Source organism: Pyrus communis, chromosome 5, assembly GCF_963583255.1.
Source record: "Pyrus communis chromosome 5, drPyrComm1.1, whole genome shotgun sequence".
Taxonomy (NCBI): domain Eukaryota; kingdom Viridiplantae; phylum Streptophyta; class Magnoliopsida; order Rosales; family Rosaceae; genus Pyrus; species Pyrus communis.
The window spans coordinates 633004-658419 of record NC_084807.1 but is presented as its reverse complement, the minus strand read 5'-3'; the positions used below and the strand labels follow the sequence as shown (position 1 = coordinate 658419).

Below are 25416 nucleotides of genomic sequence, written 5' to 3'. Positions count from 1 at the left end.
TTTGTCGTACATCTCAGTTCAGAACAACGCTTGAAACAAATCTTGAAGGTTTCTGATCCCTACAATATGTTCAACTAAAAGAAAAAGTTGTTCGGTCCCTATTCCCCCAAAAAGTGCAACAAGATAAGGTTAATTAATGTGAAAAATATCTCCTTCCATACAACACTATATAAACAAATGGTCAGTTACCACATTAGTAGGAATATTTTGAGTTTTTGCATAATGACATGAGTTTGAATTTCATCGGTGACTAATCTAACATCTAATTTAATTACTCTTGTTTTTTTTCTAGTGTAATTGGGAGCAACTTATGTCATAATGAGTTCACTATCATTTGACATTTCAATTTATTAATAGTCAGTCAATAGTCTTTCAGTCCAATAATGCACTCATACAAAGAAAAACTTTGCATTATTGGGATTGAGACCCTATATGGCGGCAAATTTGTTATATATTGTTGAATAAAGTAAAAAGTATAACATCGGCCTTTTTACAAAACAAATTACAACTTATATAATATAGCTTTATTTCTAATTACATCGAGATCTTTTGCATAAGTGAGAACAGTATCAATGCAATTAGTGCTGGACTGATATCCGTATCGCTTATCATGGTGTGAGTTGGTTGGGGTACCAATTTTATCCTATGGCGATGAATCTATTTCGAGTCGTTGGTATTAAGGCATAAGATTGTTTGGATTGTAAAACTTTTATTATATCACTCTATAGTTTTAGAGTGTCATGGCGTTTTTCTTTGAAATGTGAGTGTGAAAAGCCCAAATTTCAAGGCTCCCTAGAGCAAGAAACATATAGTATAAATTTTCACCAACAAATGTGACACAATTTGATTACTATAAATGAATAAAACATGCATCAAATTCCACTTCATTGATTTCTAAGTTCGAAATTGTGATGATTTTAAATAAAAAAATAGGTAATGTCTTTGGGAGGAGCAACTTAAATAAAAAGGATTTGTTGTCACGTAGAGTCTCGATTCAATAAGACATTGTCATGTAGAGGCATATGACAATGCATTATTACAAGGACGCTAAGCGTGATGGTAAACCTATTTCATGTAAGTCTTCTTCCATTGGGAAATTATCTACTTTGCTAATTTGAATAAAGTCTAGAGAATCCATAAGTCGTATGTTCATTAATAAAAGTGAGAAACTTTGGGTTCAATTCTCATTAAAAGGTATTTGAACCAGATTTATACGATTAGTCCATTATGTGATTTAACTTCATCTTTTATTTCTTAGTGTAAATAATATCGTTGTATTAAAAAACCATAAGTCAACTTTTCACTTTTGAATGATGCCTTAAGTAGTCATTACAAAGTTTATTATGTATTTAATTTTGTCTAAGTCATTCGTTTATTGGTTTCTTTAAAAGGCAAAGGTATGGCTGAGTATATATATGGGTCCATTGAAAGCTTTGTTTCCACGCAATACAAAATAATATAATAGCATTTTGATTGAACCATTGGCAAGGGTTATTGTTCTAGCACACATATAAAAAGGGGGCATTTTTACTTACCACCATTTAGTGTGGTGTATGCTCACCACCCTATTTATCACTGTTAAATGAGTTTGAATTTGGAGATTCGTGTATTAGATAAGCACAAATCTCAAAATTCAAACTCATCTAACGGTAATAAATAGGATGGTGAGTATACACCACACTAAATGATGGTGAGCAAAAATGCACTCTAAAAAATGGGGCAAAATATTTTAACTTGAATAAGTCAATACTTCAACCAATGAAAGAATCTTGTGCAAAACCACAATAGAACAACTATAAGAGCAAGTCCACCCCTACCTAATTATTTTGACAATCGAGCAATTGAATTCCCCAAAACCCCAATAATCTTATCCACCCCAGCCTAATCAGTCAGGCCACAGGTGGCCTTAAGACCACCGAACTGAGGAGTCATCCATGAATAGCCCGACCTTGTGCCTGAGGTCATGTGACATCAGGACGACGTCATTCTGTTGTCACTTACATTATAAGTTTTTTGCACCAAGCACATGTACTTCATGCGAGTGTGAGGCGAGTGCTTCGACAAAATGTAGGCGGTGGGGCCTGTGCTGTGAAATCCCATTCCTGAATTTCACTATTATAATCTACGTATTTGTATCATTGAGATTTTATATTATTTTTCAGGAATTTATATTAATTTATTTGAATTTGGGTTTTAATTAAACTAGTTATGAGGGTAGAAGTTTCGAAATTAATTATTTAAATTCCATAGACCTTTTGAGTTCATAATTTATATTTTCGAATAGAGCTCGATCTCACGAACGCATAGACGAAAACCGTACATGAAATGGAGTTATAATGAAGAAATTAGAGACGTTTTAGTTGTTCGGAAATAAATGTTTAGAAGCTGCCAAGTGATAGCAAGAAAGAGGGGAGAAAGGAGAGAGTGCGGAAGAGAAAAGGAGAGGAGCAGAACAATCAGAGGAAAGAGCAAGGAGAGGAAAGGAGAGAGACCCGAGTTGGGTCATTTTGGACCCGCGAATGATCATTTTTGACCTGACCATATCTCCTTCATCAGACTTCCATTTTTGTTGATCTTGGTGTCTATGGAAAGCTCTTGACGAGTCCTACATCCCTGTAGTGTTAGATTTCCATTTTTCTTTTCCATTTTCTAGGTCGAAGCCACAAAGTGCTGAGGGTTTTTCGGCGAGTTTTCTCATGTTACGATGATTTCGACAACGATTACCATCGATCACCACCACCAATAGACTCCCTTCAACCCCTGGAGCAAGGCCCAAGCATTAGATGAGGCGTCGGGGTTCGTTTTGGCGATGAATCAAGAAACACCCATTTCTAGGTCTTCCGGCGGGTTCGAGGGTAATTGGAGCTTTTCCAGGCCAAATTGGACTTGGCCACAGGTATGAAACTTGCTCCAATCACTGAGATACATTTTCCTATAAAATTTGGTAATTTTTTAAAATAGTTGAATTTTCCAGCGAGTCGGGGCGGTCGACAGCTAGCCGCGGCGGTGCATGGCCAGTGGCCCGACGATGTCTTTCTATGTCCAATTAGAAGCCCTGAATTCATAATTGATATCCGTATGAAGTGATTTGATTGTTTGAACTTAGTTTCATTATGATACATCACTTGATCAAAATTTGAATCGATGATTCGACCGTTAGATCATCACCAAACTTTAATGCGTTATAGAACCTAATATTTGAGGATAGCTAGAACTGATGGATCGGGAATCTGACGTATGGATCTTCCTGAATTGGATTTCTAAGTTAGTAAAGTTAATTGTTAACCGCCACCTAATTCTAGCAATTAGCGGAGATCCAGCCGTCGGATCGCGATGAGATTTTAGTATGTTGTTTTTTGAATGTGGACCTTAAGAAGTTACGGATCTAGATTATGATGTCGGATCTTCCGGATTAAATTGCTAGGGTGTGGATCCCACCGTTGATTTTTGTCAACAGGTCTTGAACCATTTGCATTATTAAAATTAGTATTACTAGAGACTCAGTGAAACTTTGCGGACTTGTCTCGGTGAGTGACTTCAATATATGTGATATGGTGATTACCCGATTCTTTATATTAATATCCTTTGTGGATATGACATGGTTTTATAAATGAGTTTTCTGTTAAAACGTGATTATTTTATAATTGGTCATCGATCTATTTTTATTAAATGTGATTTGATTCATAGATTCGTAATATTTATGAAAAGTGATTCGAATTGCATATGGAAATGTTTTGTAAATTAAGGGCTAGTAGGGGATTATGACCCTGATTGGTTAATCCGCATTGGGGGGTCACTAGTGGTCCTGCTTGGTTAATCCGCATTGGGGGACCATACTATATATGGATCGCGCTTGGTTAATCCGCGTTGGGTGATCACTGCCTATCAGTTTTGTAGGTGTGACTCTGCTTGGTTAATCCACGCTGGGGGGTCACTAGTGGTCCTGCTTGGTTAATCCGCATTGGGGGACTATACTATATATGGATCGTGCTTGGTTAATCCGCATTGGGCGATCCTTATGGCCATGTATGCTTAGGAATAATCATGCTTGGTTAATCCGCATTGGGTGATCACTTCCTAATAGCTATAGGAGTGACTCTGCTTGGTTAATCCACATTGGGGGGGTCACTGCCTGCTTAGTTACTTTCTTAGGGGTGGCTCTGTTTGGTTAATCCGCTTTAGGGGGCCACTTCCTGTTTGGTTACTTATGTAGGCTTTGGCAAAACTGCATCATTCTAGCCCTAGTTTTTAATGTACATATGAACGATGGTTTTTGAGAATCTAGGTGGTTTGAATAGGAAAAGCCGTTGGATGTCTGGGTGACTCTTTCGGAGTTGTTAGAGACTTGACTATGTTTTCATATTTACGAACTTATATTTGAGGTTTATAAATGGTGATCGATGGTCTTTCTTTTATTGCATATCACATACTTGTATAATTGTCACTCACCCTTGCTTCGCAGTTTATCCGAGTTCTGGTTGGCCAGTGCACCATTCTCCTGATGTAGGCACTGATTATACATGTGATTGATTTGGGTTGACTACGAGAAACGCTAGATATTTTGGATTCCGTTGAATGGTCTGGAATCCTTACTCTTGTTCATTTTCATAAAGTTAGTTCTACCCTAGATTCGAGTGAGTGGGAATTACTCACAATAGACGTTATGTCTATAAATTAGAATTACCATGTTATTACTTGGAATCCAAGCAGGGAATTATGTAGAATTCCTTTATTAAATTTCGTGCTTTAATATGTGATCTTGTTGATTGATTAATGTAGTTAGATGTTAATATCGAGCATTTTTTATTCATGGAATTGATTTGACGTGATTGTGGAACGACGTTGGGTATGATTGAGATTATTATGATTAGATTAGTTGATTAATGTGACTTGAGAATAACATTGTGCTTCGTTGGTTCTTTGATATTTTCCATACTATGATTGCGGTATTATGTGAAACATAGTGATTTATATGATGGATGAATTGGAAAGCATCTGTGTGAGAATGGCTTACCTGTGTGCATGGAAAGATGATAATTGTTGTTTGGTGTAAGGTTGATGTGTAGTGTGGTGCTCTATGATTTTTTGCTATAAGTATTTTACGAAAAGATTAGAGTTTGACGAATGATGAACTACGAATGGCTTGATCCCTATTTAGGGTACATAGACAGTCTAACGAGAATGTTAGATGCAGCCATAAAGTCTACGAAGAATTATTGCACAGTTGGATCTTAAGTTGTGTTTTGCCATTTCTCGGAGCGCGAGATATGTTAGAGATACGGGTATTTGGTGACGTCACGTGTCGATCCTAGACGTATGTCGGGATCGGGGCATGACACGCGTTGTAGGCACTAAGGCCATCTACGATCCTGGGCTGTTGGATTGTCCAAATCCAAAGGTCCATATAAATTCGAATTTTTAAAAAAAATTCAAAAAAATAAAGAAGAAAATATCTAAAACAGATGACCACATGGCACAACTTGGACTCTTGGATTACAAAAAAAAATGTCATCCTAAGGTCCATATTAGTTATGTTAGTAAAAAAAAAAAAAAATTTACTGAAAAATGTAAAAAAATAAAATAAATAAAATTAGGAGAATATGAACAGTGGAGTGACTAGGACAGGATTATAATTTCAAATAATGATATGTGGCGTGACGAGATTAGTAAAAAGTTAAACATAATATTAATTAAATTTTTTTTTTTAATGCCAATTGTCAAAGCAATTAATTTATAGGGTGAAGATGCATTCGGACAATTACTATTTACCAAATCAATAATTGTCTTTACCTAATTAACGGAGCAATTATTGTCTTAATAGGGTGGACTTCTATAAGGAAGGTTTTTAACTAAGGTTCCGCTTAAGGAAGTTGTCTCGTTTGGTGGGTAGAACAAGTAGTAGCATCGCATTATATATAATTATTCAAGGGAGTTTTAAAGAAAAGCTCACGGTACTGTTCACTTTAACGAAAAATTACATTTTTACACTAAAAAGTCAATCTTTGTACTATTCAATTTATCCTTTATTTTGTCCTTATCGTTAAAACTCAAAGTTTTCAAGTTTTTTTCATTAGTTTTCCTTTTATTCAATCCTTATACCCGGTACTTAGGGTATGATTACTTATAATGAATAAATTTACAGGAAATATGTATATTTTTTATTTGCATTTTGTAGGATAATCAATCCTTATAAAAAGTTAAGACAACTGATTAGCCTGTGCTAATCTCATCACTTGGCTCAGGGTGCAGTACCCGTAAATCGGAGGAAAGACATTAAATGGATTTACCATAACATGATGTTTTGATCCAATAATGTCATGTTTTTCTCCACATCCACATGACAATGTATATTGAACTCAAACTCTACAATAGGCTACTAACGCTTCCATTTCCAATCAAATTAGTTCACTTCAACTTTCAAATTAGGCCACTAACATTATCATTTGTCAAAAAATATAAAACTTTCAAATTAGGCACAAGAGTAATGTAACATTCAACTTTCTTTCTCTCTTTTTAATCCAACACATGTATTAAGGCAGGCAGCAGTTGGGACCAGGAAATAAAAAGAAGAGAAACCGTTGTTCCCTAGAGCTATATATTACTTCCCTAAATTAAATAAGTTGGTTTTTTGGGGTCATAAAGCTCATTGCAAATGTGCATATAAATAAGATCATATTCTAGTTGTGGTGGATTGAGTTCTCTTGGACCATGCTGGCACATAGGGCCTTGTACTAGAAGCAATGAATTCATGGGGCTTCCAACAAAAAAGCTGGTCAAAATTAAACGTAAAAGGCTGAGTTATTCCAAAGTGATGCGCTGAGTCAACTTCATTAAAGCTAATATTAATTTTGTTTTTAGTTAAGTCTTAACCATGATTATAATATAATCATAGCTGGATCTGTGACATCACTTTTTTACATAATTTTTGACACATACTTTTTGAAGCAACTTCTAATGTATCTCAATCATCCGAATTATTTAATTTTTAGGTCTTCCCTCAAAAAGCATATCTACCAATAATCACCCAAATCTGAAACCATATGAATGTTATATTAAGGGATTAGGGTTTCTTTGTAGAACTGTATTTTTCCATTTTCTTCACTACAAAATAAATGTCTTTATTGGTTTAAATTTGTCTACTTTTTGTAAAGATGATCTATGAATGATGTTATAAAAGATAAATTGTTCAGATTGTTAAAATATATTACAGAGTCGGCCATAAAAATGTGTGTCAAAATTGTGTAAAAAAATAATGTCATAGATCCGCTATTTATAATTATAATGGTTGAGGCTTAAACTACTGAGCGATTAGACTATATTAGTAAGAGATGAACAACAAAAACATTTGATAAATGTATTTGAAATGACTAGACTCAATGCACAAAGGAATTTGCATACGAATAGTTGAATGAGTATTTTAAAAATGCTCTGTTTAGCGGTTTTTGATATTCATGTAGTGTATTGAATTCTTTTATCTCTCGGTCTAATATTTTGTTACATATTTCTACCTAAATTCGCCTAAATGCCTGTCCAAACATTTAATTAAGGGCTCTTTGGTTCGTGTAATTAGAGGTTTAAGGAGGTTTATGATATTGTATTCTCATGTTTAGTAAGCACATTTAGACACGTCAACGATTGAGAACTTCCAATATGACTTATCCGAATAAGACAGAAAATCTTATTATAAATGAATTCGAATATGAATTTTGATCCAATTCAACTTAATATTAACCTATTATTTGATTATACTAGTGTGTAATCGAAGTTGAACATTTTTTATGCATTCAAAATACACTTATTCACTAGTTTATGTTTTACAACGTGAAAAGTTCTATTTTAACATGGATAAATATATTAAAAGAATGATGTTAGTAATAATATTATGAACTTTTCTAGATCATAAATTAGATCCGACGAGGATTCAATTCACTTTGAAATCGATGTTTTTGGCATATGGATCTATACGTCAAATCCGATGATACAAATACAAACCAACTTGATAATCCCATTACAATGGACCCGAATATAGATCAAAATTGATCGGATCCGTTTGGAGATCTAAGCATATCCTTGAAGACGAAATACCTTTGACAGGGGCTTTTACGAGGAAGGAGGGAAGCTAAAACCCTTGGGTCCGAAGACACGTGAATGAATCAATGATCTTCCATTTCAGTTAGTTAAGAATAGAATGGGAGTAATGCTAGAGAGACCAAGTTTCGGCTTCATCACATTGATGAAAAGAAATTAGATTCACTTCCCTTTGCCAGTATGCAAAATTTCAAAAACAAACATTTAAGCTCAATAATTAGACATAATTGAAAGAAGAATGATGAATCACGGTAGATTTCATAGACAGTAAGGTAATGACCTTCGCTTGTACCATTTTCCCCTCTTGCACACCACTTGTTTGTTTCCGTCGCCGGGAATAAGCAGGCGTGAAAAAAGAAATAAAAATAAGGTGCACATAAATCAATTCCCTTCAACAGTGAGCAGAATTTCAGAAACAAAAATTTGAGCACAATAATTAAACATCAATGAACGAAGAATGATGAATCAGGGTAGATTTCATAAACTTGAAAAAGCAAACAGAAACACGCATAAATAACCAGCAAATCACATAAATGAAACTTCAAGATGAATGGAAATTTTCACCACTCAAATAATCTGGTTTATGGGAAACAAAACTCAATCCCGCAGTAAAATTCGGTTTGGGATTAACTCCCCTATAACTGAATTATTTCAAGAAAATTTTGCCGAAACGAGTTCTTTAAAAGCTCAAAAAGATTTTCATCACCATCTAAAAGCTATATGGCTTGGGAAGAAAAATATTCTTAACCGGAACCAGATCCGTATTTCTTGCCAAACACAAGCAGCTGAAGTTTGTCATAACCAGAGAGCACACCAGCGCCAGCAATAGCACGGAGGATGTTTGCACCAGCACCCTTGAAGAGAGACTTGGCACCCTCGTTCTTCAAGATTTGTTGGAAGGCATCCAGGGAACTCTTGTACTTGACGGCTTCACCGGAGGTCATCATCATTCTTCTGCGGACAGTGTCAATTGGGTAGGATGCAAGACCAGCACCATTGGTGATGAGCCAACCGAGGGCAAAGCTAGCGAAGAAACTATCCTGTAGTTTTCAAAACAAAAAAGCAACATGTCACACAACTGAAAGCAGATAATGATTGTGGGCAACAGATTCGAACATTGTAGCATATAGCATTCTTTAAAAACCAACATAAATAGACACTTCATACAATTCTTTGTAATACTTCGCAAAGAAAGCATTAGAATAGAGCGAAGCCAAAAATAATAAACAGGAGCGGACGCATCATTAAACCTTTTGCAAAATTAATAGTCCTTTCTCAAAAGGGGAATGAATGACTAACATAAGAAATATTATGCCATAACAATATGCACACATACAAGATATTCAACAATTACACACAACGTAATAAAAAACCAAAATTGAGCTAGCAACCAACGTAAACACAGCCAACACCATCATAACAATATATAACCATGAACAAAAAGGCAAGTGAATAAATAAAAGTAATTCACTAACCTGCAAGCCTCCAGTCAGGACAACAGGCTTCAGTGAATCGTACAGTCCAAAGTAGAGACCACGGTAGACAATAATTCCAACACAAGAGATGTTGAATCCACGGTAAAGACCGGCAATTCCATCAGATTTCAATGTCTTCCTGTAGACATCAACCAGACCATTGAATTGTCTTTCTCCTCCCTTCTTCGCAGCTTTAGCATCATTAGCCAAACGAGTACGAGCATAATCCAAAGAGTAGACAAAGAAAAGAGAAGAAGCACCAGCAGCACCTCCTGAAGCCAAGTTACCAGCAAACCATTTCCAATAACCGTCCCTGTCTTTCTTGAAGTTGAACAGCCTCTTGAAGTAATCTTTGAATGCAAAGTTCAAGGCCTACAACAAATCCAGGTAACGATTTTAGTACAAGTACGCATCAAAACTTTTCTTTGCAAATGGAACATTTAGTTAAAAAATAACATCACATACCTGAGTGGGGAAGTAACGGATAACATTGGCAGTGTTCCCTCTCCACAATGAACCAAAACCCTCTTCCTTGATTGTACGGCTAAAGCACTCACCAATGCCCTTGTAGGGTTGAGACAAACGACCAGTTTTGATCATCTCGTCCTGGTTCTGAATCAACAGCTTGACACGCTCAATTGGGGCAGCAGCAGTTTTAGATACAGCAGCAGAGACTCCGCCCATGAGAAAATCAATAAGAAAGTGGCCTTTCTCCGCAGGGGCTTGAACAAAGATAGGAGATGCAGTTGATGGAACCAAAGACATATCAGTGGTAGCTCTGCATGCTGGCATGAAGGGATACTGCAATGCAGCATTAGTGTAGTTCCCATATGCACGTCTTTGGTACATCCCTGGTCTTTGGAAGCCATTATCGTAACCCTGGATAGATTGCTGAAGGAGCTGGCCAGCTACCTTCTGGACGACAGAAGGATGTTGAACCTGATCAACCATTGTCACTTGCCCTACAAGAGTGTGCATATACCATATCAGAAACAGAATCTACCACCAACATTATGATATACTTGACCAAAACTAACTGACATCATTTATGCCTACGAGCATTAAGTACACTATAAAACCAGTTATAAAATCCTTTGTACTCCCAGATAGACAGATACAAATAGAGGACGAGCCTCGATCATCAGGTCTATTGACATCAAATATCAGAAAACAATGAAATATATGACACAAAATGATCTCAAGAGGTAGCAGATGATCTCAACATCACCAAATCGATATAACAGTGGAGAAATTAAAAACCATATCATCCGAAATAACATTCAATTAACATAGGTCCGACCAAACAGTTCAGAATTTTTAAGACTACAAAAAGAACCATTTCTTTGTTACCAAAAATTGACAATTAATTATTCGACATCGCAAATAAGCATACAAAAAAAATCACGAGTTACCCATTTATAGATTTATCAAGACTATTCACTTTAAAATCTCAAAAACTTCCAATTAACAACAGAAAATAATCACAAACTTCAAAAACCAATCAGAACCGTCCAGATCTGAAGGATCTGGATCTACAATCCACAAGTAAGCAAATCAATACACTTCCACCATAGAAATGTACTACAAAATCAGACCTGACAACGACGAACAGATATGAAACAGTAAAAACATACAAATCGAGCAGATTAGATCTCACTGAAACCAGCCGCAAATAATCAGATCCACAAAAACAATTAATCGATTAAAAAAATCACCTTTGCAAATCAAAATTACAGATCTGGGAAAAAGAAAGGAAAAATGAATATAATTGAAAAAACCCTCAAAAAAATCTCAAAAATCTGTGAGATATAGACAAAATTCAGATCTAAACATAGCAAGAGAAAGAGAGAATTTAGTTATACCTTCGGTGGTGGTGGCTGCGAGGCGTCTCCGCTTTGAACTCTACGCTGAAATGCGCAAAGACAAAAGAGAGACAGAGAGCGAGAGCGAGAGAGGTGTGGAGGAGACGCCTCTTTGGAGAGAAATGGGGCCTTTTTATTGGCTGACGGCTGACCCATCAGAAGCGAATAACTGGGAATTGCTCAAATCGCAGCCGTTAACTGTTCGATCTGACGGATGATATTTCACGTAAGAAGGTTAGGAACTGTCTAAATAGACGGCGCCGTGACGACTGAGTAAATGTGGGCTAACCGGCTAAGCATTCTAGGAATTTGGAAAAGTATGTGTCTGCCTGGAATATGAGCCGACTTGAATGTATAGTCTAAAAAGAGAGTCGGCTCATATTCCAATCGTATAAAAATAAAATGTACATGTCATTTTATTTTTATTAACAAAACCGTGGTCAATAACTAAATTGAGAAAATTGTGCATTACTAGGTCAAAAAATTATTAGCTTCCGAATTTTGATAGAGTGGTTCCTCGTACACTTAAGTTTCGTCTTTAGGTATCCATCAATTTTATTAAAAAATAAAATTATTCTAGCTATATCTAAAATTATCTAAAATTACCACAAAGAGTTTAGTGATTTTTTAAAGAAAATAATTATTTTATTTGGACATTTATAGGATTTAGAAACAAATAACGTGGTAACTAAGCATAAATTGAGTCTCCAAAGAATTATGCCATCAGCGGAAATTGCCAAATTAAAGAGAAACCCCTCATAATTAATAAAGGGAAATGGAGTGTCCAAAGAAAATGAAAAGTGGGTGTTCAAAGAAAAAATAAATTAAAAAAAAAAAAGTAAACGAAAGATATTCTAGAAAGTTTAGTAAATTGTTTTAAGTCTCCAAAAGTTTGTGAGAGGAAATTAGTTGTCTAGAAATAAAACTTCACAAAATCACTTATTTTAATATTGTCCTAGTATTTTCATTGATGGATCTTTTAATTAAGAGCCCATATACGTTTGAAGGCTTGAAATTCATTACGAGCACAAATAGTTTCGAAGATCCAATTGTCGCATATTCGAGAAAATTTGAGAATGAAAAATGTAATTGGATGAATGTTACCTATATATGTTTTTTTTTCCTTTCCATTTCTTACATTTTTCACTCATAACTTGACGTACACAACAAATAAATAGGAAAGAAAACAAAACTAATTCCTATTAAAACAATGTACAATTAGGAGAAGTTGAAATCTAAACCATTTCCATTATCAAATTACCCTTATACAAAATAAATTATATTTTTGATCAAATGAAATACAACACATGGTTCTAATCCTCATATTAATCAAGATTATATGGTTCTAATTTTTTTTTTTTTTTGTGCATAGACAATCTTTATGAAAAATTATATACAAATCAAGATTAAATTATAGTTAAATGAATGAACTAATGAATTCTGATAAGTGAAATATAAATTAATTTTGGAGAACAGATTAATAAACCGCACACCCTTTAGAAAAGAGTTATTCAATTTAAACACAATCCTCCATCTAAGCTCACCCTTCTGTAACTCTTACACTTCATAAACTCTATACGGGATAGGTTGCTCTAGTTGACACTCCGAATGATCACATTTTCGTCTTGTTACCCTCTCATTTGAGTCGAGCTACTTAGTTACCCTCTATTATGAGGCACGTGCTTGATAACCACATAGTAATATTCGTTCAAGCACTCATACGGGAATAGAATGTTCATTTTTTTGTCGACAATTAATATAGAAAGTATCTCCCCTAAAATCTTTCGCCATAACAAAAAGAAAATCTTCAATCGTTTCATCTTTCTTCCTCAACAAAAACACGATCTCAATTCAATTAACTCAACTGTGAGAAGTGGGAATTGTTACTTTTCATGATCATGAAAATTCCGCTCTTTCATATATTTAAGTTAAATTGATAATATATGGAACAATTAAAGTAAAAATAAACATGGAAATATGATGGAGTACTGAGTCGAATAATTGACAGGCAAAACATCCCAATCTGCTTTGGGTGTTTCGGAGCGGTGGTGTTGGTCGGTGTTTAAGGGTATTTCTGCAACAAGAGTAAATTGTGGTAGTGGTTTCTTAACTTTAATCAAATTAGAGCAATAATCTCTCAACTAAAAATCCATTACTGTTGATATTTCAATTCATCAAAATGTGTAGCTATAATCATTTTCGTCAACTTCATTAGAATTTTGTCAAAATAAGTTATGTTGGAATGACCATTGCTACAATTGGGGTCCCTCAATTCATCAAAACGAGCATGTCATTTTCGTCAACTTTGTCAAAATTTTGTTAAAATGAGTTATACTGGAATGACCATTGCTATAATTAGGTTAAAATTGAAAGGCAATTTCTCCAGTTATATTAAAGTTGAGGAACCAATAGTAATGAATTTTTAGTTGATGAACCATTGTTTCAATTAAATTAAAGTTAAAAAACCATTACTACAATTTATGATACAAAAGTGGTGAATTAAGAAAATATTAAAATTAAAACTTTTTAATTGGGGTAAAGATGATGTTTAAACAGAAAAGTTAAAAAAGAGAGAGTGAAGTTTACTGGAAGCGGAGGAGGTTCTCAAGCGAACAAAGGCGGGAACTTGCAACCACCTCCGAAAATGGCAACCATGGCGGCGGAAGAAAACCCAAAGCAGAAACAGGAACTTGCAATGGGTGAGGAAGAAGACGACGACGAACATGGCGCCAAGGAGGCAGTACTCCAAAAGTACTTCCTTCAAGAATGGAAGCTCGTCAAATCCATCTTAGACGACATTGTTTCCAATGGGCGGGTCTCCGATCCCTCCGCTCCCTGCAAGATCCGATCCATTGTAACGCTCTCTTCCATCCCTCTTGATATTTGCTGCATTTTTCAAGATTGAATTTTTGGTTTGAACCCATTTGGAATTTACTGTTATTAGACAATAATACCATTTTTTCCCTTTAATTACTTTGTGATTAGAGACAATTTTAAGTGAATAGGATGTGAAATTAGTTTGCTTTTTTGAAGTTTTTATTTATTTAATTTTTTTTTATCAAGACACCCGTTTTAGTGCTGTAAAAATAAATTTGTTTTGGATTTGTGGGATGCACCCAATTGCATGTATTTAGGAGTAGGGGTTTCTGATTGGACCCGTTTTGATCAATTCAGAGGTGAGCTAGTGATTACACTGCTCCAAGTTGGTTTCTTAGTTTTTCTTTCAAGGCATTATTCGATGGGCGAAAATGTTTTCTACACTAAAAATTTGCTATTTGTTCCTTATTTGTATGCAGATGGACAAGTATCAAGAACAGGGCCAGCTAGTTGAACCGTACCTGGAGAGCATTGTTACCCCGCTCATGTTTATTGTCCGCTCTAAAACAAGTGAATTAGGTGTAGCTTCGGATGAAATTCTTGAAGTAATTAAACCTATATGCATCATTCTTTATTCTCTGGTCACAGTTTGTGGATACAAGGCGGTTGTCAGGTTCTTTCCGCATCAAGTCTCGGACTTGGAACTTGCTGTGTCTCTCTTGGAGAAGTGCCATCACACAAAGTCAGTGTCATCACTGCGTCACGAAAGTACAGGAGAGATGGAAGCTAAATGTGTGATGCTTTTGTGGCTGTCTATACTCGTGTTGGTTCCGTTTGATATCTCCACTGTTGATACTAGCATTGCAAACAACAGTAATCTTGGAAAACTTGAGCCAGCTCCTCTGGTATTGAGGATAGTAGGGTTCTCCAAAGATTACCTTTCAAATTCAGGCCCTATGCGTCCTATTGCTGCTTTGCTGCTCTCAAAGTTTCTAACACGCCCAGACATGCCAAAGGCTTTTTCCAGGTTTCTTACATCTTGTATATAGGTCATAAAATGTTGCGTACAACTGCCTACTATAGCATTGCTTGCGCATATGATAAAAATTGATTAGAATTCCAGCTGAGTGCGAGCTGTGATTACACCTTAATATTTATGGAATATAACCTTCTGGCCAAGAGAATATGAGTTAATCCTCTCTTTTTTTTTTGGTTTCTGCATCACTATAAATTTGTTAATATTTTTTGGAGACTTAAAATTTATTACTGGTTCTACAGCTAATGCTTTGAATATAAGATAGTACAAACGCTTGATGTCAAGTAACTTAGAATGTGATAAATTTAATATGAATACTCAACCTTAAGTACTTGTACATTACACACACATACTGATGTGCATGTTTCTGTGATAATTTCTTTCTTAGCTGTTAGTTGTAATTCTAGACCACTCTTATTGCTGCATTTGCTTACCTTTTTCGTATACATTTTCTTCTTCAGCTTTGTTGAATGGACACACGAAGTACTATCTTCTCTGACAGATGATGCCATCAATCATTTCCGGTTACTTGGAGCTACAGAAGCACTGGCTGCTATTTTCAAGGTTTGCTTTTACTTCTTTGTAGTTCATACGATCTGAACCCTAACATAGTTTGCAATTTAGTTGAGAAAGCTTATGTCTAAGGACCAATAACTGTGACCCTTGAGCAAGTATGATGATTTTTAAGAGGATTGCAAGTTGCATATTGCATTTATGTTTTTGATTCTCTAAACTGATATGTTTATTTATTTATTTATTTTCTTTAACTTTTCAATGGAAAATTCAAGTTACAGGGTAAATCCCACATATAACTCAGTTTGGGTTAGACCAAATTAACGAGATTCTCTTTAAAGTTTTTCTTGCTGGAAGTTTTTGTTGTTGTTTTTCAATAATTGGACTGTTTCTCTGGACCATGCATAATATAACATCTAGTGGCCTCTTTATTTCATGGGATCGTTGCGATGTGAAGATATGCATTTGACATCCCTATAATACTTATAACTCATATGATTTTGTTGATGCTCATTTTGTGTGGAGAGGCAGTACATAATTTCTTCAGTAATTTTTTTTATTCTTGGAGGCTTGAATGCTTGAATTTCAATATAATGCTTTAAAATTAAATGGTGATAAAAAATATAACGTGGGTAATGAATTTGTATTCTAGTAGATAACGTGGGTAATGAATTTCATTAAAGGTCACCATATCAAAACTATGCTTGATACATTGAGAAAGCGGTAACAATATTATATATTAAAAACTGTGCGACCTACTTTGTTTTATGATTAAATATATTCATTCATTTCCACTTTGAGGCGTAAAATATTGTTTAACTTCTGATGCAGATACTTCAGTTGACATGTTTTTGAATATAAACAAAACTGCATTTTGTTAAGTTATGGAGATTGTTTTATGGATGCTCTATATCTACTTACAGCAGAAGTCTATTTTCTAGAATGATTGTCATTTATTTTGCCCAGGTTATTTTAATATTTTGGTATCTTATATACTATCTTCAATGGACAGGTTGGTGGGCGGAAACTCTTGCTTGATGTGGTTTCTATTGTTTGGGTTGACACCTTATTGTTGATCAAGTCTAGCAACGCATCTAGGAGTCCATTGCTGCGCAAGTATCTGATGAAATTAACCCAGAGGATTGGGCTTACTTGCCTTCCTCATCATACACCTTCATGGCGCTATGTGGTTAGAAATGCTAAATTCTTTATCCTTTCCATATTTCAAACTTAGTTTTATCAAAATAATAAGTTGTTTCTGTCAATGTTTAAGATACTTAATTTATTACACTTGTAATTTTCATTACAAATGGTATGTATTTCCTGTTGTATGACCCACCTTTTGGTATTTTTCTTTTCAATTTTTATGCTCTTCTTAAAATGATCCGAGTGTTAATGAATAAGCTGCTTAGAGTACTTAAGAATTCAAATACCAGATGTGATTCTGCATCTAGAAGTATAATCTTTTTGAATAGGACAGCACATTAAGCAATTCTTTGCATTTTACAAATGACCACACAATGGATTAGTGGCCTTCGTAAAAAACCCTTATATGTCCTGGATAGTTTTGTTTTTTCTCTGATGGCTTTCTCTTGCCTTAATCATGTACTTTTGATGCAGGGGAAAACAAGCTCTTTGGGAGAGAACATAACTTTGTCTGGATCTGAAAAGACTGGTCGATGCAATTATGCTTTAAATGCTGAGGATTCCAACTCAGAACCAAGTTCAAGCTGCCAGCAAGATGAAGAAATGGATGTTCCAGAAGTTGTAGAAGAGATTATTGAGATGCTACTTACTGGTTTGAGAGATACGGTATGTTTAAAGGCATGAGATTTCATCGAGAACTTGGTTACTTCGAACTTTGTAGCTCCTGCTGTTAAAGTTTCACCGACAATATGGATCTCTCTTTTTCGTTGGTCTCATCTTGGTCATTTACTTGATCTTTCTTTAGAATTTTATTGGTTGGAACATTGCTGGCTTTCTGATATATTAAATAACCTTTGGAGAAGCTGCCATTCCTCAATATTCTGCTTATCTGCAGACATTTTGATCTTGCCTTCTAACCAAACTGTTTGTTATGAACTTGAAAAGCTAAGCCCATCTACATAGCAGCTTTGAAATGATTCTCCTCATAAGTGAGTGTATACAGACAAACTTAAAGGATTATTAGTTATACTTGCGAGATAAACAAAACTGACTAAAAGTCTGATTTCCAAGATGTGGATGATCTGGCTGAGACATTCGATGTTGGAATGAGAAATCACACTTACTGAAAGTCCGATCCATTAGATGAAATCCTCCTAAATTACCTTGGAAATGAGGAACAATATGTTGCCGTGGTAAATATTCAGGAACTGTTGTTCAGTTTAGTTCACTGGTTTATCCTCTCCACCACCTTTTTCATTAATCCATGAGGTTCAATGCTCAAAATAGTTGGTGGTCCTTGAGGAATGAAACGATCATCACGTCTTCTGTTCCCTTTTGAGATGCGAGTCCATTATAATTGACATGAATTCCAATAAGCCTTTCTTTCGGCTTCTTCCATAAGTTTTCTTTTTGGGTCTAATTCTTCCAAAAGTTTTAGTTTCTTAGAAAATTAAAACCGAGGGTTTCATGTGACTTGCTATTGATTCATCCTTGTTTTGGATATTTTGATTTTTTTTTATTTTCTTTGATTTTTCCCACTGTCATATGGTATGTACTTATAGCATTTTTATGCAGGACACTGTTGTGCGTTGGTCTGCTGCAAAAGGTATTGGCCGCATTACTTCATGTCTTACATCTGCCCTTTCAGAGGAGGTCCTGTCGTCTGTGTTGGAGCTGTTTTCACCAGGCGAGGTATAGTTTGGTTGCTTTGTTTGGTATCTTTTCCCATACTTCTACCATTCAACTGGTTAAAATGTCCTTGCTGGAAAATCTTTCATGCTTACATGGATTTCAGTAATCCTTTAAAACATTGCATCTTCACGCCCCTTCATTAGTTGTGAATAATTGTACTAATTTTATTGCTCAAAAAGCTGTACTGATGTCTTACTTTTTCAGGGTGATGGGTCATGGCATGGTGGTTGCTTAGCACTGGCTGAATTGGCGCGTAGAGGGTTGCTCTTACCTATCAGCCTTCCGAAAGTTGTACCTGTTGTTGTGAAGGTTGTCTGGAATACCGACTTATAAATCTAGCGTATATTGGCATTTTTGTTGAACTGTAGCAAGTGTATATCATATATGGTTGATCCACTAGCGAACATTTTTCATCAATAATGAAATGATTTCACATTTACTCTAAATTTGAATACCTACTTTCTTTTCCGTTAATTGTTTTTCCCATTATGTCATAGTGATCTAGGTGTAAGTTGTCATGAACATACTCTTCTGGTACAATGTCGTATTTGAAGTCTACTTTGGTTTTGTGAGCTTTTATGGAGCTTCAAGCTTACTAGGTTGTTCAAATGTGGTGCTGTTTCTCTGTTGTAGTCCGTGAAAGATTAATGATTGATGTCAAAAGTTGAACCAAATACAAAATATAAATTCTTGGCTCGTAGAGATATAAATTAGTACTGATGAGAGTACATCTTCTAATTAGGCACTACATTATGATATTCGAAGAGGTCCACATAGTATTGGATCTCATGTACGGGATGCTGCAGCTTATGTTTGTTGGGCTTTTGGCCGTGCATATTATCACACGGATATGAGAAATATACTGGACCAGCTTGCACCACACCTTCTGACAGTGGCCTGCTATGACCGTGAGGTACTAAACTTTTATTATTAGTATGATTTGAATCATTATTTCGTACCACATGTGTTTTATGTTCTTATATTCTAGTTTATGATGCTTAGGTTAATTGTAGAAGAGCAGCTGCTGCAGCTTTTCAAGAGAATGTTGGAAGGCAGGGTAGTTACCCTCATGGAATTGACATAGTGAATACTGCAGACTATTTTTCACTTTCTTCACGAGTAAACTCTTATGTTCATGTTGCTGTCTCTATTGCTCAATATGAGGGTTATCTTTATCCATTTGTGGATGAGCTGCTGTATAACAAAATTTGTCACTGGGTAGGCTCCAACTTGAATTCTTTAAGGTTTTTTAATTCCCTACAGACTACCTTTATCTGTCAGTGTAGATCTTATGTTTTACACAATGTCATCAGGATAAAGGTTTGAGAGAACTTGCGGCTGAGGCTCTTTCTGCCCTTGTTAAATATGATCCTGACTATCTTGCAAACTATGCTGTGGAGAAAATAATTCCTTGCACTCTCTCATCTGATTTGTGCATGCGCCATGGAGCAACACTGGCAGCTGGGGAACTTGTTTTGGCACTACGCAAGTGTGGTTATGCTCTTTCTGCAGGTTGCTACTCTAACCTCTTAGAAATACAAGTAAAAGATCACGATAAGTAAGATAAAACTTGATATTTGTGTCTATCTTAGATTAAAGAGTTTTCAATTAGATTTAAGCAGAAGGTTTCAGATTCAGAAACATTTTAGAAGTACAGTTTCTGGAGCAAATGTGAATTGAGTAAACTTTCTTAGAAATTGACTAGTGTGTATGATTATATATTTTCTGGAGCAAATGTGAATTGAGTAAACTTTCTTAGAAATTGACTAGTGTGTATGATTATATATTTTCCGGTAGGTATCAGGATAAGGAAGTAGTATTGTTGTTCACAAACGTGAGCAGAAAAGCAGGTGCAGTGGTATAAGAGGGTGAGAAATTATAGGAGTGAAATGATAGAAAAGTGGTTTCAAATGTTCTTTTTTTTCACTGTTTTTTTCCTTAATGTTAAAAACAGTGATTTTTTTTTTTTTTGTGGCACTACTACTGAAACTTGAAGGACGTAATTGCTTTATGAAAATAACAAAAAGGTTTTACAGAACGAGGTCGCACAAAACAAAGTCTTTGCTTGCCAAGTGTATAGATGTTGTACCAAAAGCCTAATCCACGAGGAGGATGTTGTAAAATGACGTCTAGAAGGCAACTCATCTTAGGTCATTGACAACATACCGTTCCTAATGTCTCCCTTTCAGATGGTTTTCAATTTTCAAAATAAAATATATCCTTTTGTTTTCCAATTCAAGCAAAGCAGTTATACAAGGTTTGCTTTTTACTTTTCTTTTCCGGTTTTTTTTTTTTTTTTTTTTCTTTTTTTCAGTTTTTTTTTTTTTTTTTTTGGGGGGGGGGGGCAATTCCGGTGGTGGGGTGCAATATCGGTATTTTTATTGCATAAGTCATTACTGTTTTGTTAAATTGGTGTTTACAGATAAGCAAAAACGTGTTGCTGGTGTTGTGCCTGCTATTGAGAAAGCACGCCTTTATCGTGGAAAAGGCGGGGAAATAATGCGTGCAGCTGTTTCCCGCTTCATTGAATGTGTATCCATATCATCTGTGTCACTGCCTGAAAAGATAAAACGTAGTCTGCTTGATACTCTTAATGAGAATTTGAGACACCCTAATTCGCAAATTCAGGTGGTTATCTCTTAGCCTTAAGTATTCTACCTAATTGCTTATTATTTTATTTTTTTCATTGTAATATCTAATTGTTACTCAAGTTTTTTACTATTATATGCAGGATGCTGCAACTAAAGCTCTGAAGCATTTTGTGCAAGCATATCTGGTTGCTGGGTCTGTTGGAGGTACTGGTGATATAACATCAAAGTACCTGGACCTCTTGAGTGACCCAAATGTGGCTATAAGAAGAGGGTCAGCACTAGCACTAGGTGTTTTACCATGTGAACTTTTCGCCCATAGGTGGAAGGATGTGCTTTTGAAGCTTTGTAACTCTTGTTTAATTGAGGTGCAAAAGGAGTTTTGGATCTTTATTTCCTTTCTCCTGTTTTGCAGAAGAATATCAGAATGATGATTTCCTAATTACATTTCTCACCTACAGGATAATCCCGATGATAGAGATGCTGAAGCACGAGTCAATGCTGTCAAAGGACTTGTGTCAGTGTGTGAAGCATTAACTCGGGAAAAAGAACAATCTGGTATTGATGTCGTGGAGGGTGACATGTCTTTGTTTATTCTCATCAAGGACGAAATAATGATGACTTTACTGAAAGCTCTTGATGACTATTCTGTTGATAACAGAGGTGATGTGGGTTCTTGGGTGCGTGAGGCTGCTATGAATGGCCTTGAGAGATGTACGTATATCCTTTGTAAGAGAGATTCTGTTGGTCTTACTGGAAGATCAGGTCGAGTCGATTCTGCACTGGATTTGCAGAATAGTGATGACATTAACCAGCTGCAATCATTGTATGATGCCAATCTTGCTACAAGTATAGTTGCTGGAATTAGTAAGCAAGCTGTAGAGAAAATGGACAAACTGAGAGAAGCAGCTGCAAAGGTTCTACAGAGGCTTTTGTACACCGAGATAGCCTATGTCCCGCATATACCGCACAGAAAAAAGTTGGAAAAAATTGTTCCTAACGGAGCTGATTTAAAGTGGGCGGTAAGTATACACATGCCACTTCTGTACTATTGATTGGTAATTGAAGTTCTTTGACGGAGAGACTATCCTGTGCTTGCTTGTAGGTGCCAACTTTTTCGTATCCTCGTTTTGTACAACTGCTTCAATTTGGCTGTTATAGCAGATCAGTGCTATCTGGGTTAGTCATTTCTATTGGTGGGTTGCAAGATTCTTTGAGGAAGGCATCACTCACAGCATTGTTAGAGTATCTTCAAGTTGTAGAAAGTGAAGACCAGAACGAAAGGTCCAGAGAGTATATGTTATCTACTGACATGCTTTGGGTTCTCCAACAGTACAGGAGATGTGACAGAGTCATTGTACCTGCATTGAAGGTAGTGTCAGATGAAACCCTATTTTGAGAAGTGAGACATTAATTTTTTGTTTTACAGAAATTATGAAGGAATTCTTGATTACATGCCCAAATTTATATTTCCCTCGTATTAGTGGAATGGCGAGACTAGTTTTTATTATTTTTATTTGTTGATTACTTTATTCTTTATTGTTTAACAGCTTTGATAGGTGGTGTTCTTAAGTTAAGAATAAATCCACAAAGTCTGATATTGTGTTATCACTATATCTGAAACAAAACCGCATCGTTGTGAACAATGGCGGAGGCAGCTAAAGGCCTAGAAGGGTCAGCTGATCTCCCCATTTGAAAAATTAATCTTCTTTTGTGTTGTAATTTAATGTGCATCATCTTTTGCTTATAGCTGACCCTTTGCAAAATTTGACTTCCCTTACTTTCTTTTTACTCATCTTTACTCGCTTTGTCTTTGGCCGTGTGCTTATGGGTTGGTTATAGGCGGTTGTTTATTTCAAATTACAAAAACAACTTGGTTTACATATAGCATTTTCATTTACATATAGCATTTTCATTAAGTTATAACTTTGGAAGGTAACAATTGATATAAGATACTAAAACAATAATATTGAAGTTAAATATCTTAACAGTTATGGTTATTTCTTCAACACATAGGAAGTTTGTAAGTAAGCTTCTTTTAATCTTATAATTATTTGAATTTGACCCTCCTTGACGTAATTCCTGGCTCTGCCATTGGTTGTAAATATAAAAAAGCAGAGTTAAATAATTACTTAGCTTCTTGTTTATTCTTACCTGAGACCTTGACCGGTTTCAGAGAGATGATGCTCTGGCCATTTGTTAATGTTGTTTCCTTTGGCTGATCGTAAGTTCATAACCTATTTATTGCAATGTTCACCTTCCTGCCTTACTTGGTCAAGTTCTTGATTGTAATCGAAGCTCTTTGGTATTGCAGACAATTGAGATTCTTTTCAGCAAACAGATATTGTTGAGTATGGAGGTTAGCCCTTTGCCAGATTAAAAAATTTCAATGCTTAAGTGCATTTTTCCCGTTTCATATATGGTTTTGCAGCCAGTCTTGTGATTGAACGCCATGAGGATAGTTCTGATTTATTTGGATCTCGATTTCAATGTACAGGCTCGTACACTTGTTTTTTGTGCTGGTGTTTTGGACTCTCTGGAAGTTGAATTAAAAGGGTCAAAGGACTTCTCCAAGCTATATGCAGGCATTGCAATACTTGGATATATTGCTTCAGTTTCGGAATCCATCAACACTCGGGCCTTCTCACATCTTCTCAGTTTTCTTGGCCATCGCTACCCTAAGGTTTGTGGTTCCCATGAAATTTAATGATCTATGGATCAAAATCCTAATCATAATTGCACCGCTGAAGCAGGTCAGTTTCAGTTGTATTTTCCTTATAAGTTCATTCTTCTTTCCTCTACACAGATACGGAAAGCTTCTGCCGAACAAGTTTACCTTGTCCTCTTGCAAAATGAGGGTCTTGTGGCTGAGACCAAGGTGGAAAAAGCGCTTGAAATTATTTCAGAAACCTGCTGGGAAGGTGACATGGAAGCAGCTAAAATCCGAAGGTTGGAGTTGTATGATATAGCCGGTCTTGACACAGATATACTTCGGAAGGCTAGTAGCCGAGAATCGAATAAGGATAGTAACAGAAAGCCAACAACTGCAGATGAGAATGCATCATATTCCTCGTTAGTTGAGTCATCTGGGTTCTGAATGTGTAAACTGATGCCTTGTTGTCTATTGCTGGTTAAACATGACCGTCCTTTCCTATTGTTTTGCTGTAGTTTCGTTCTTCAAGTGTGCTTTCGAGGTGCTTGCTGAGAGCTCTTTTTTTTTGTATTCTCTTTGGATTATGTAGTTTTCTTGGCAATTTTATTGTATTTTATTATTCTGAGATAATAAAGTAAATATTCGTAACTCTGTGCTACGTGCATATTCTGATTTTCAACTTTCTCAGCTCTAGTCCTTAATATGACCAGATCGATCATCAACTTTCATATATATTTCATTCGATAACCAGAAAAAGAGATCGATAGTGATTATTCTTCATCATCGTCGCTGTGTGCAAGGTGGCTACTCCAACGTATGAAGTCTTATATTTATTAAAGAAATGATACAAATAATGGTACAAATATATGGTAAGAGTAGTATTTTTGAACGAGTAATGTTTACAACTAATAGATTACAACAGAAATTAAAATACAGGTAGTGTTTGATTGATATGTAATTATGTACGAATACCCTACATGAATGTCATATTTGTACACGAACAATGCCTCTTCCAATCATGTCATGTTAGCATCCAATGCACGTCCTCTCACCGGTCAACCTCAGGTGTGAGGGTGTCTGATTCCTTGAATTATCATCAACTGTAGGAGAGTGACGAAAGTCACATTCATTCAAATATGGATCTGCCTGTTCATACGGTACAAATCACTTTCATATTTGCAAAGAGACTTGTTAAACTAAATACATTGAAATTAATTTATTTTTGGTAAATTACAAGCCAGGGCTAGGGTTTCATAATACGATGAGGTTTCAATATACAGGTTTGTGTGTCAAACATTGAAATATACAACTCAATCCATTGCTGCAGTTGATTAATGCAGGTTACAAATTTTGTATATCTGTTGGCCTATTTATAGTTAAACTTGATTACTTCAGCTAATAGTTCCTAAGATTGTACATGCATGGTAGCTAGGCTCCACAGTTGATGAGAATTTTCTATTTCTGCTTCAACTGATCAGTGGAAATTACTGTTGGAATTGATGGATGTGGTAATGAAATCTTATCTTAGGGTACAAATATGTCTGCA

General features: G+C 35.6%; 2 protein-coding genes across 2 annotated transcripts; one reads left to right on the top strand and one right to left on the bottom strand.

Annotated features, from left to right (window-relative positions):
* Positions 1-8598: 8598 nt before the first annotated feature.
* Positions 8599-11582, bottom strand: LOC137735172 (ADP,ATP carrier protein 1, mitochondrial). The gene is made up of 4 exons (XM_068474567.1): positions 11426-11582; positions 10029-10525; positions 9564-9935; positions 8599-9128 (listed from the first exon to the last, which is right to left on the bottom strand). Exons 2-4 carry the CDS (start codon positions 10512-10514, stop codon positions 8832-8834), a joined length of 1155 nt encoding a protein of 384 aa, XP_068330668.1. The 5' UTR covers positions 10515-10525; positions 11426-11582; the 3' UTR covers positions 8599-8831.
* Positions 11583-14006: 2424 nt separating this feature from the next.
* LOC137735021 (tubulin-folding cofactor D) lies at positions 14007-24521 on the top strand. The gene is made up of 17 exons (XM_068474378.1): positions 14007-14279; positions 14722-15269; positions 15740-15842; positions 16804-16980; positions 17412-17603; positions 18513-18629; positions 18834-18938; positions 19372-19542; positions 19632-19847; positions 19943-20141; positions 21052-21257; positions 21361-21585; positions 21679-22239; positions 22323-22589; positions 23532-23576; positions 23715-23900; positions 24024-24521. Exons 1-17 carry the CDS (start codon positions 14070-14072, stop codon positions 24312-24314), a joined length of 3819 nt encoding a protein of 1272 aa, XP_068330479.1. The 5' UTR covers positions 14007-14069; the 3' UTR covers positions 24315-24521.
* The last annotated feature ends 895 nt before the right edge of the window (positions 24522-25416 follow it).